The 13,243-nt window shown below is 40.3% G+C and overlaps 1 protein-coding gene and 1 pseudogene across 1 annotated transcript; both read right to left on the bottom strand.

The window, feature by feature from the left end:
• Positions 1-3,138: 3,138 nt before the first annotated feature.
• Positions 3,139-5,200, bottom strand: LOC140767069 (uncharacterized; annotated as a pseudogene).
• Positions 5,201-6,036: 836 nt separating this feature from the next.
• Positions 6,037-9,870, bottom strand: LOC140766470 (AT-hook motif nuclear-localized protein 10-like). The gene is made up of 6 exons (XM_073105824.1): positions 9,643-9,870; positions 9,025-9,519; positions 8,515-8,567; positions 7,203-7,334; positions 6,722-6,883; positions 6,037-6,624 (listed from the first exon to the last, which is right to left on the bottom strand). The coding sequence occupies exons 2-6, from the start codon at positions 9,458-9,460 to the stop codon at positions 6,331-6,333; spliced, it is 1,077 nt and encodes a 358-aa protein (XP_072961925.1). The 5' UTR covers positions 9,461-9,519; positions 9,643-9,870; the 3' UTR covers positions 6,037-6,330.
• Positions 9,871-13,243: the final 3,373 nt, after the last annotated feature.

The raw sequence follows: 13,243 nt of genomic DNA, 5'->3' as shown, positions 1-13,243 counted from the left end.
TTAGTCCACAGAGTTCTCTACCCTTGGTGGATTCTAATGGTGAAGCCTTATTATATCTAGAAAAGATCCTCGCAAGGCGCATAGTTTGCAGAAGCAATCGAGTTATTTCTCAAATTTTGGTGCAGTGGAGCAACTCCTCCAAGTCCGAAGCCACCTGGGAAGACTATCATGCTTTGGTTTCTCAATTTCCTGACCTCATCCTGAGGATCTGATCCCAGCTTATATACCTCTATATTAGCAAAATTGAGGATTATTACGCTTGAAATAGAATTCTGATCTTATCTCCACAGTGAGAGAAATAGTCCAATCTCGTGGGATTGGCACTCAAATTGCTTGGTTGTGAGTGCATTTGTATGTGGATTTGGGTAGTTGTGATCTCTAATCACAACAGAGGTCTCGAAGGAGGGAGACAGTTAAAGGATCTTAGCGGGGAGAGAAGCTTGCGATGGCATCGACCATGTACTTCTTGAACCTTCACAGCAATGTCCTCGTCGATCACCTCTACCGCGATGATTTGCTCATGTCAGAGAAAGGCAGTACTTGTCATTTGCATGGTGTACATCATTTATCCCAAAGATTTATTCTTTGTCATGTAACTCCTCCAGATCTATCTCATGGCTTAATCACTTGACTGATTTAAAATTCTAAGCATATAGTAAAATTTCAATTTTCTTATCATATCCAGTGAGTTGATCATTGAAACCTTGGTCCTAGCGAAGAAAAAAAACAAACAAACAGTAAGAATCACTTCCTGACTAAGGTGTAAACAATTAACTCTAAGGAGATATAAGAATACTCAAACTCTAAATCATGAACCAATCCATAAGGTTCGACATAGGGGTGGTAATTGGATCGTGTTAAGTGGGTTTGGGTTGAGTTAGATTTGAATTGGGTCAACTTCATCCTAACACGAATATGATCCGATAAATAAACGGGTTGTATTTGGTAAACATGAGCACGATCTAATTATTAAACGAGTAAAACGATATAACTCGTCTAATCATGTTAACACGACATATTAATATTATTGGGAGATGGCACGATTGGAGTCAACATCGGGGTACTCGACGATGACATTACCATTCCCTTTGACATAGCTAATCGTGCTAACGACCAAAGGCTCACCGTAAGTGTTGGTGGAAACGAGGACCAACGCATCGACTACGCGGCGAGCGACATGGTCTTCTTTGGGAGTGAGCAATGCCTCCTTGTTGTCAGCATTGTTTTGCATGTACTTCGCCTCTCTGAGTAGGGCTGTCAAGTTTGACGAGCGACTTGGCCTTGACTCGGACTCGGCTCAACTCGGCTGAAGTTCGAGTCCAGTTCGACTCGATCAGAGCTAAACCGAGCCTAAGCCGTTAAAACCAACTTGATGGGCTCGATAGCCTAACTCATCACCTTCATCCACCCCACCCCCATCCATCACCTGTCATCCATCCATCACCCATCACCCATTACCCATTACCTTCACCCATCTCTCTCACCCACCCCACCATCGCCTTCACCAATCACCCTCACCCACCCCACCCTCACCCTTATCCACCACCCATAGCCTTACCCCACACGACCTACCCACCCTCACCTCACCCACACCCATCCGGCCTCCTTCTCTCTGTCAGCCTCTATCAGCAAGCCTTTGTTGGCCTCTATGAGCAAATCGTCGCCATGACGCCACCTCCTCCTCTCATCAACCTTCTCCTCCTCCTTCATCGGCCTCCTCCCCCTCCTCCTCTTCTTCCTCCACTCTATCGGCTTTCCCCTCCTTCGTTAACCATCTCCTCCGGTCTCCTCCTCTATCGGTATGTCGTTGCCTCCTTCTCCATCTGTCTCCTACTCCTTCAACAAGCCACCATCCACGCTGCCACCGTCTTATCCTCTAATCACTAAGGAGCTTTGCGATGAGAGGGATGTAGGAGTAGCGATTGAGCTCGCTGAGCAAGTCATTAAAGAGAAGAGGAAAAGGAAAGAGTCATCATGGATGAGCAACATAATTAGTTTTGTTCACATAGAAGAGGCAGACAATTGTCTACCGAGGAAGGTGGTATGTAGACGGTAGTAAACCCAAATATCAACGCCCTATCTACAAAAAAGAAAACATTACTATTATGTTCACATTGTAATGGTCATGTGAGAGATATCAACGTGGCATTAATAGAGTGAGATATATATCTGACATACAAGATAATATGATAAGACCAATTAATAAATATTGATCCTTTTCTTTATTATCTACTTGATTTTCCAAGAAGTATGTCAACGAAAAGTGGGATTAATAAATGTGGCAATGTGAACTCTTGTGACTCCATGCAATTGACTAGAAATAAGGATTAATCCTAAAATCTGGAAGGGGATACGGATCGGATAGATAAGGAACTTTTAGATTAGACGGGTGCGGGGTGTACGCTCAAACTCTAATTATGTTAAGCACGGCCGTGAGACACATCACTAAATGTATGCTATCACGTTTTAGAACTTATTTATTCAGAAGATGAAATCCTTTCACATTAAGAGAGTTGGGAATGTAAACCACCTTACCAAGATTGAGGAAAGATTAGATATAAACAACATTAAGCCAGAAGGAGGTAAGAAGAAACACATAATTATATATAAATTTAGAATGATATAGGCTTTATTCTAGAGATCTTATTGTTTGTGATGTACAAATTCTAAATTACCATGGTTGTCAACTTACCTCCATTACTTCTTATTGCTGCTGCACACTATCAAAAACTTGTCATGAATGCCATCTAATGTAAGTTCACATATCTGAAATCCCACTATATTAACCTAAAGTGCAAGCAGTCTCAGCAAAAAGATGAGACATTCTTTACACCCAAAAAAATATTCCATCAAAGAGAGGAAGAAATATCCATGAAACTCATTATAAATCCAAAAAGAACTAGAATGATTATTTCCCAAAAGACAACAATATATGCCATTCAACACAAATTAAGCTCAGGTTAAACAACTTGGAAGTGGCTTCAATGCCTGCCTCTACAGCAATAAGGACTTTGAAGATATGCACTAGTCAAGCAATATTGGCAAGCATTGTGCTAGCAATAAAACATCTCCTATCATCTAGATCTGAGAGAAATAAAGGAACTGAACGAGAGTAAAATCTGCAAAATTCCTACCCCTTAGAGACAGAGGAATGAATTTCCACCCTGCATGATCAGATAATATAGGATTATATAGGTAGCTCAAATCAACTTTATCTTAAAACTAGTAGTTACAATCAAACATTTGGAAGTTCCGGGAAAGGGTAAAAAATTGGAAAAGTAAACTAGTTCCAAACAATGAAACAAGATTTAATAAGTAATCTTAAGAGACTAGAACAAGCTTATAAATTATTAGTCAAAATAGTTTCAGAGCTATCATCCGGGAAGCGAAAGGGATCAAAACTGATACAATGCCGTTGGATAACGCCACTCCACCATGCCATCATTTCCCTCTTCCTCCTCCTCATCACTTAGATCGAGATCAGCAAGCAACTCCTCCAAAAGGCACGGATGGGAGATCATCCCCACCGGCCGTGGAAGCCATCTCAGACGGCTGGTAATCCTTGTCCCGATGCAGAGATACGTTAAACCGCTACTCGGGATTCTCCTCCAGGTCCCCGAGGAACTCCTCGTACTCAGCGTTCCTCTTCTCCTCATCTGCCCTTCCCTTGTTAGTAGTATTATCCACATCAATGTTCAAGCTCTTCAGCTTCCAAGGACGAGGTTTCGCACGTGAGCTACGCCGCTTCTCCTGATAGCTCTTCTTGACAAGTATAGCATCCGGCAAGATGAAACCTTTGTACTTGTCCATCTCCAGATCATTGCTATTAGCCCCATAGAGATCATACCCGAGTGCATAGTCCCCAGGATTCAAGAGGTGGCCTAGATGGGTCTTGACCGTAAATACGTTGTCGTTTTTCCCGAAGTCAGACACACGGGCGACCTGGGCATCGGCCAGCCGGTACCTGGACCTTGCCACGGTGACCTCAGCGGCCTCCGGTTCAATGTCCAGCACAACATACTCGACGAGCTGTCTGCTAGACAGCAAAGCCTGGAAAGATGTTCGCCAGAATTGGTTAGCATCTAGAAAGGCGGCGCGGAGGGTGAAGGGATCAAGAAGAGCAATGTAGCTGCACACCTTGACGCAGAGAACAAGGGAACCAAGGTTACCGAGGGAATTCGCAACCTTGGGCGGAAGACAGACGAGGTCCTCGCGGCAAATCAGGCAGATTTCGACGGAAAAGGTGTACTTATAATTGTAAAAACCGTTCTTTGGGTCATTAGAGACGAGCTGGTAACCTGATCGGGATCGAACGGGCGCGACGCCGGAGAGGAATTCCACAAAATGGGCGGCGCGGGATCGGGAGGTGAAGAAGAAGTCGAGGCAGCGATGCGGAGGGCTCAAGCGGTCACGCCGTGGCGCAGGATGAGCTGCTCGAGGTAGAGGAAGGTCCAGCGGTGGGTTACGTGCTGCCTGAGATGGACGGCGTCGGTCCTCACGTCGGGATTGCACCGCGCGCGCGAGCGGGAGTCACAGAGGCGGTCGTGAATGGTGAATTCGACGACGCGGGGCTCTTCGAGGATAGCGGTGAGATGAACACGGAGGTGGAGGCGGATGCGCTTGGAGTGGGGCTAGTTGAAGACGAACTAAGAGCGGACGAGGCGGATGACGCGGACGGGGGGCGGCGCACGCCGTGGAGGAGGAAGGGGATGAGGGGGAGCGACTTCAAGGAGTCGCGAACCCACGTGCGAGGAAGATCGAGGTAGGAGGAGCAGTCCGGACAGCACACGACGGCGTCGTCGTGCTGAGGGAGGCCAGCGGTGATGTCGACGCGGGATTGGAGGCAGCGAGCGCACATGTTCGCCGGGTTGGAAGGCATCGAGACGCCGCAGATGCAGCGGAGCACCGTCGCGGGAGTCTGCGTCGGCAGGAGCATCCCTGAGCCGGCGAGATACATCGACGACATCCCCGGCACTACGGTTTTGATCTTGGGGGAAGAGGAGAGAAAGAGAATCCAATTAAGGATTGGCAATGGCAATTATAACCATTGCTATGCTTCTGTATTTATAATTTATAATAATGGTTATAATTTACGGAAAGAATAGAGAAGTTATAAATTAGTTCCTCAATATCTTATTCACGTTATATAAGGCATAATTCTCAATCAGGTTGAAGTTGCTCGCGTGATGGTGCTTGCTTTACGTTCATAGAGGGAAGAGGAGGCTGGCAACTATGCTAGGGTTAGTGTTAGGTTTGTAAGGGAAGAAAGGAGTAGACGAGTAGTTGGGTGAAGGCGCAATGGCCAATGGGGCTTGTCAAACCGCTAACCCAATCCGAAAGACTTGACTAATTGGGTTTGGAGTTTGGACAATGGATAGGTGCTCATGGGACAGGGCAGGCCGGATCCGGGCCGAAGAAAGATAGCCCGAGCTCTGCCCATATTCGATCCAGTCGGATTCAAGACGGGCCGCCTTGACCCGAAAACTACGGGCTTTTTGAGCAACTTCAAGCGTCTCTCTCTCTCTTGGAGCTCATTTGCTGTAGGCTGTAGCTCTTTTCCCACTCTCTTTGCTACTACTCTCTCTCTCTCTCTCTCTCTCTCTCTCTCTCTCTCTCTCTCTCTCTCTCGGATTATTTCGAGATTTTGGTTTGTTCCGCACAAAAAGATTGGATCTTTTGGGTGATTCAGAGGGGGGGAAAAATTATTTGGTGAGCTTTAGCTTCTGATTAATCCAATCAAAATCGAAGATTGATACGTACTAGACTAAAGCAGCTCTCGGAATGCGCAATTGCAAACCACCATTTTCAGCATAAGCATGATTATAAGTAGTTACTGTCTTCTTTATTTATTTATTTTTCCTCAGCATAACACTGCAGACATTGCTAGCACCAATGTGATACAGAACATGACGTTGGCCTCTGACGATGTTCACTTTCTGACTTCTTCAAAAGAAGATAGTTTGACTGCAGAAAGCCTACTCAGATAAGATGCTAACACGAAGTGCTTGCAACTACTTACAAATAACGTGCCACAGATAGAGAAAAGCGGAATCGAACTACAACAGAAGCGTAATTACCAAATGTCATGGTCATTGGACAAGCAGAGATACTTCCAGACATAATGCTAGCCTACATGGTCATGGTCTCAGCTTTCAATGGATACTTCCGGAACTACAGAACGCAGAACAAACTAACTTACATAGTGGGGCGTAATCTAGGGGGAAACTCTTAGGGTAATTAGAGAACACTGATACATAACATAGAACATCTACCTGCTCTGAACAGGAACTTGACCGTAAGCAAGCTCTCTCTGAATGAGGAACTTGTTAGTTAAGACATTAGCTTCATGTCAGATTCATGTCTATTCTGATTTCCAGCAAGCGACCAGCCAACAGAAGCAAATGTAGGTTGCATATGCTGGCTGGAGTTGTTGCAGGTTCCGGTGCTGTGGTCAATTGGGCTGCCGGGGTCATCTGAGGATTCACTAGATGTTCCCTCTGAGGGAGGGCTTGCTGCTGAAGCTGCTCCAAAGCCTGCCATCTGAGGCGGGGCTGACAAAGGTTCACGCTTTAACGCTTCAGCCTTTGCCTTTTTACCTTCTGCGATGAAACTACCAACGACAACCTGAGCATGAAGTTGCATTGTTATACTTGAGAACTATGTATAAGAAGCCAGTGCAAAAGAGAAGTAAATGGAAGAGAATGCGAGGAACAATAATGACCTGCACGGGTGCAGACGCCATCAGCATTCCAGCCACACAACCACCAAGAACACGACCATCGGATCCAGCCAGTGCCACACTCAAGCCGCCGGTTCTGCTACGAGTACCACCGTCCTCCGCAAGCAGGAAGGAACCAGATAGAGAAATTATCTCAAACCGACCCTGCATCAATATCAGCATAAATGTGACATGTAAGCATGGTATCAACTTTATTTTTTTCAAAACTAAGCTGGCCCAAGCTTTTGAAACAATGAATCAAAATGCTTCTCAAGTCACCTCCTCAGATGCCCAACGGAGTATTTTCAGGAACAATAGTTTAGAATGTGTATTGGCATGAGTATTTTCAAACTTGATTGAACAACCAAGTCAGAAAACTTATCATTGCAAATAACATTAGTTCAGAATACACCCAGCAAGCTTAATGCATGTATTTCGAGCCTTTCTCTAACATATGAATTACTAGAAATTTACATGTGCTGACCTCATAAGTCACTGTCCCACCCGAGGTTGCTGGTTGACGTAGTGTCACATTGCTGATAGTACCATTAGCTGAAAGAATGCAGACTGTTCGAGAACCTTGCTGTGAAAAGGCCATGATTTTTGAAGCAACATCCTGCAAAACAAAACAAATATCTTACTATACAGATAACTCATTATTTCATTCTTGTGAAATTGAAGCATTCCATCTTTACTATATCTCATTTATGAGATAAATAATTGAAATGCACCATCTAGTAAATAAACAAAGTTATTCTAGACTTCAAGAATCATATATAGGAGATTCTTGATAAATAAAAAATAATTGATATGACCAAAAAAAATCAAATAACATATCCAAGATCCATTCCACAATACTGTAGGTGAAAATTGATGTCACTTCATATCTCCCCCTTACTTAGACAAACTGAACTTCAGATATTTCTTAAATATCTTTGGTCCGAAACACAATTCAGACTGCTGATACCATTAAGGCCAATTCAATCAGTGCAACACAAGAGAGAGAGAGAGAGAGAGAGAGAGAGAGAGAGAGAGAGAGATCAACTTCTGAAGTTCAGCCAGATCCAACCCATAGATTATCATAGTTGACCCAGCTCCATCTTGTAGAACTTGTCACAGCTTAAACTTGACCATGAATTGTCTTGAGGACCTTTATTTGGAAATTGCACATATATGACCTTCACAATAAATCTATCCCATATTTTTGACAAAGGAGAGGTTTCCAGAACTCAACAATAAGTCGCCAATAAAAGCCAGTCAGAAAAGAAGGTCGTGTTAAAAATGGTATCCGAGGCAGCTTAATTACTCATTCACAACCTTATCTCCTTGTCAATAAAACTGGGCCTTTTCCTCTAATCACAGACAATTTCTGGTCACTCAAATATAATGTCAGACAGTATAGGTTGTTTCTGAAAATAATCTCTGAAATAAAATTTTACAGTACTTTGTTAAGATATTAAAATAAAATGTCAGAGTACAAGTAAAAAATTTACATTGCACAGACAGACCTAACTTGCAGACATCATCAAAATCCCTGCACTTTCAGAAATAAGAAAGTTTGGATAGATTTTACCATAATATATCAAACTTAGACATTTCCCTTTACTTTTTTTCACTGAAACAGATGTAAATGTGTCAAAAAGAAGAATGATTGTATATATAGAAAGTTAGAAACTAAAGAAAGAACCTACAAAGAAAAGATGTATGCAAACCCCTTTTAACATTTCCAATTTAAGTGCCAAATAAGGTAGGTTTAATGAAGATAAAAAAATCAACAGCATAGTTAAATTGTTTACCTCTCCAGCTTTAACAGTGATAATATGTGGAGTAAATGCAATCCCAGAAGATCCTGCAAATTTGCCAAAAAACAATGTGGAATCACTTTAGACTTGATTTCAAAAAAATAAGTAAAAAATAAGTGGCCAAGCTACAAGATAAGAGTACTTTTGAAAGATCACCTAGAAGTACTTAAAAACAGAAAAATTGCTTGCTATTATTGTGAGCTTATGACCTAAAATTAGAACTTGTGCAGCCAGCATGAAGATAAGAACAAAGGTTGATAGGACCACTAATTGTTATTGTCAGTAACACTCGGACCTTCTGAAGTAAAAAGGAAAGAAGGGTTAATACGAAGATTAAAAAAAATCAACAATAATTAAGCTGCATACATATATTGATTCAGATTCTTAGAAGTCAACAACATGCAAACGTGTCACAATCACCTAGCTAGAGTTCAACTGCACATCAAAACAGATTAATTGACTAGTTCGAAACACAAAAGCTCTCTCAGGGACAAAATTAATTACCCAACGCTTCAAGTTGTTGCTTCTTTCCAGACCCCGGTGGCCGACCACGCTTCTTAGCTGCCGGATCTGACATCGGACTGTTAGTGTACCCCGGAGGCGAAGACATGGGTGTTAACGCCAATGCCATGTTGCCATCCGGCCCATACTTCCTCGGCCTTCCTCTCTTCTTCTTCATCGGCTCTCCCATGTTAACCACACTGCATTGCCTCATGCTCTGCACGCCACCATCTCCATGATACAGCGACCCCAACCCCGAAGAATCCATGGGTTTCGACACCGACGGGTTCATCTGATCAAACGAGAGCCTCATCCCGGACATCAAACCAGCGGAACTCGGCACCACCACCGAATTGTTCGGCGGCGCGAACGAATTTGGCCCCACCATTATCGCCGGAGGCTGGGACGAGTTCACTCTCGCCGGCTCCCTTGCTTCCATTTATAGTAACCCTAGCTTCTAAATCCAGCGCTCGGCAAGTGTTGACGGATTCAAGAACCCTGCGAAACGAAACAAACCTATAGTAACAATACCACAAGAAATTAAGACTTCCTCCGCGAAAAATGGAAGAAACAAAAAAAAAAAAAAAAAAAAAGCAAGAAGAAGAAGAAGCGGAAAGCTACCCCCGGTTCAGATCGGGAGATCCATGAGGGTTTCCTCTGAAACTTTTCTGCAAACAACGAGCTCCCCGTTCGCCACCAAACCCTAGCGGAGCCACAGAGGAGGAGTAGGTTAACTAAAAAATAGGAAAAAAATGAGGGTAAATGGAGATAAATATTGCAGAAGGGAGAAACTTTTTCTTTTCTTTTCTTTTTCTTTTTTTTTTTAAATTGAGCGAAGAAAAAGATATCTCGAACTTCGCAGAAGGGGAAGCATTATTTTAATTTACGTAACGTTCTATTTAAGGCTATGCCAGCTCTCCAGACGTGAGAATAACATTTTTTGCAGAAAAGTATTTGTATTTCGTTAATTTTATTTTAACGTACTTATTTCCCCCCTTTACTTAATTTTTTAATTTTTGCTGTCCAATAAGGAAAAGGGGATTGTTTCCGTGTCACGCGCTCGCTCGTATTTCAAACTGTGCACATGCTAGGGTTTATGTTGTCACGTGACAGCGGAAAGGAAAGAGCGGTCCCAAGAAAAAGTGTAGTTCGAAAAGTGGGTGGCAGATAAGATGGTTGGTTGGTGGCTCCTTGCTAATTTTGAACGTCTTAATTTGAAGGGTTCTTTTTTAATGTATAATTAATTGTACCTTTTAGAAATATTATTTATTTGTATGTTCCTTCCTCTAAAATTAGTATCTATTTATATATCCCTTAAATTATATGTTGTTTAGATAGTCACTCATCAGATTACTTTTTTTAAATTAAGTCTCAATAATTTAATTTAAAAAAATAATTCTTAACTAAATAAAATTAACAAAAAAAATGAAATAAATCAATCTTTAAATATTATTTACATAGGTTTCACAAATTGCTTTGCGATTTAATTATATTTATGTTTTTTATTTTACATGTAAAATAGAGTAGGTAACATTTTTAATATTCGATGCACGTTTTATTATAACGAAGTTTATATAATTTATCTAATACGATACGCATGCACGCTAGAATCTATTATTGCAAATTAAAACCAATATAATTAAATTACAAAATTATAAAATTCTAATGATGTGCAAGAATAGAAGTATACATTACCATATTATAACATTAATGTGATCTGGGCTCCATCGAATCACCTCGATAGAGACATTGGGTTCTAGAACAAATCAAGTTCTCATTGAGATTTTTATTTTAGCAGTAGTATTCTCAGGCTATGACTTTTGAACGGCACTAGACAACGTTCAAACACTAAAGCCCCGTCAAAGAATAAGGTTATCGGGTTTTGACGTTCGAACGACTACAGCCAACTTTCGAACACCACATCTCATCAAAGAATAAGTGCTTTCAGGTTAACTGTCTTATTGAATACTCTCTGATTTTGGTGTTCGAACAGTAACATCCCAACATTCGAACGCTCAAACCCAAGACTGCAGGCTAACCAATGATGTTCAAACGTCTGGCGTTGATGTCATTGTGTTACTGCTAATTTAAATTATTTTAAGTTTTGGTTAGCCTTTAAATATGTGGAAGGTGGCCATTTTAGAATTATGAACAAAATATTAATATTTTTACTCCTTCATCATCTCTCTCAACTTTCTCCTTCGATCTAAGATCGATGGTGTCAAGCCGACTATATTTTTTTTCCTTCTCAACGACTGATCTCCTCTAGTCCAATAGGACTAGCCATCTACTCCCTTCTCCTTTAAACCTTAACTGTTGGCTAGCTTTTCTCTTTTCATCAATCGATTCCCCTTCTCTTTAGAATCGTTCTTTCTTTCTTAATCATAAATCGATGACATACCATCACCATTCTTATTTTTTCTTCTGCTCTCATCCGATAAATCTCACCATCTCTATTTAACTCCACTACCAAATCAAGATCACGGTCTCTACAAACAAACTCATCTTCATCCGTCCGGTTCACAGCAAACATTCACAAGTGCATTATCTTTTTTAAGGAATCTGAGCTTTAAATATGTTTTACAATCTAATAAATTATAGTGAAATCTATTTAAAGTGATCATATCTCATATATGGTTTCGTGGTACTCTATAAAATAGATTAGCCAGTTCTAGGCCGGACCAACCTATATATCCCAAATTTCGAACTACCACTTCATTTGCATAAAAACCTCGTTATAGATAGGCACTTTATATCCTATGAGATTCTTGAGACTTGTGGAATATTTTCTTCATGGCTAACCTCGGTACTGTGACTCACTATTTTGTTTCTCTTCAACATCTTCACTTTCAATAGTTCAAAGGACATTTTTCCTCATCTAATTAAGTATTCCATGCAGATCTAATATCACATTAAATGGGCCGAGTTTAAAGTGCGATAATTTTTATATTTTATATTCTAATACATTCAATTTTATATGTCTAAGATTGAAATGGAATTCAATTGATTTTTTCTGGTAAAAAATCTAGCGTGCTATAATCTATGTAATATTGTTGGTTGGAATGAAATAGAAATTCATTTCGTTGCGGTTCGTTTTTCTATTTCATCTATAAGCTTTAAAAAATTATGTTAGATGTAAGTCCCAAAATGAATTCCATCCATGGCTTCAAATGATTATATTTCATTACATATATTAAAATGCATCCAAACCTACTGAACTCAATTGAAATGCCATCACCCAATGGTTCTAAATCTAAACGGCTAATTTGATGTAATCTACTTAGCTAGCTTCAACATTCTCGTACCACAAAAGTATAGATGTCTTCAGCTCTGATATTTTTACTATATAGAATCAATTAAAGAGGATGATGCGCACAAAGGAATTAAGCACATAGTAGGGTTTATTTCTCATGATCATGAATTGCTAATCAAGTTAGATGTTTACTAACATATATAAAATTATAATGACGTTATATATTCGTTACATCTATGTCTTGATTTTCTTTTCTTGCAACATCAGCATGCATATATATTGCTCAATTTCTGCAATATTGATGTTGAGTATAAGGACAGAAATTTTGAAATGTAATTGCATGTATTTACCTGAGAATCTGGGGTATGATTTAAGACAAAGTATTGCATTTCAGTATGTACAAATTAATTATGACATAGTATATACTACTAAGGATACTTGCAATGCATTATACTCATCTTAGGATGGAAGATTAATTATCTCAACCAATGAAAAACATAAATTATTTTCTCAATTAACAGGGGAAATTAATGAACAACACACCTTCTATGTGAGTATTTGAGCACTGCCAATTGATACAGCATGAAGCTCTCTCTTTTTCTTTTTCTTTTGGGGAGCAAAACATATTTATTGCGAAACAAATAAAATGAAACACATAAAACAAACAACAAGATATGAACAGCTCTGGATCTCATCAAATAAGTGAATAACTACACATTACCACAGAACTAAAAACGAAGTTCTCTTGTTAAGTTACAGTTTAACTCATCTAACATGTAATAGAGAATATAATAAAGTTTGATGTCACCAAAGCACATAAGAATAGTGGAAAAAGAAAATGCCATTGCATAAAAGAAATTGTCATAATAGATGATATATTCATATTGATGAATGTATTCAGGTAGATTGATCAATGAAACAAGGAACCAAGTTCGTTGCAAAGAAAATGCATGAAAATAAATAAAGGTC

Source organism: Typha angustifolia, chromosome 9 (genome assembly GCF_048772165.1).
Source record: "Typha angustifolia cultivar Huaian chromosome 9, ASM4877216v1, whole genome shotgun sequence".
Taxonomy (NCBI): domain Eukaryota; kingdom Viridiplantae; phylum Streptophyta; class Magnoliopsida; order Poales; family Typhaceae; genus Typha; species Typha angustifolia.
This window is presented reverse-complemented; position numbering and strand designations above follow the sequence as displayed.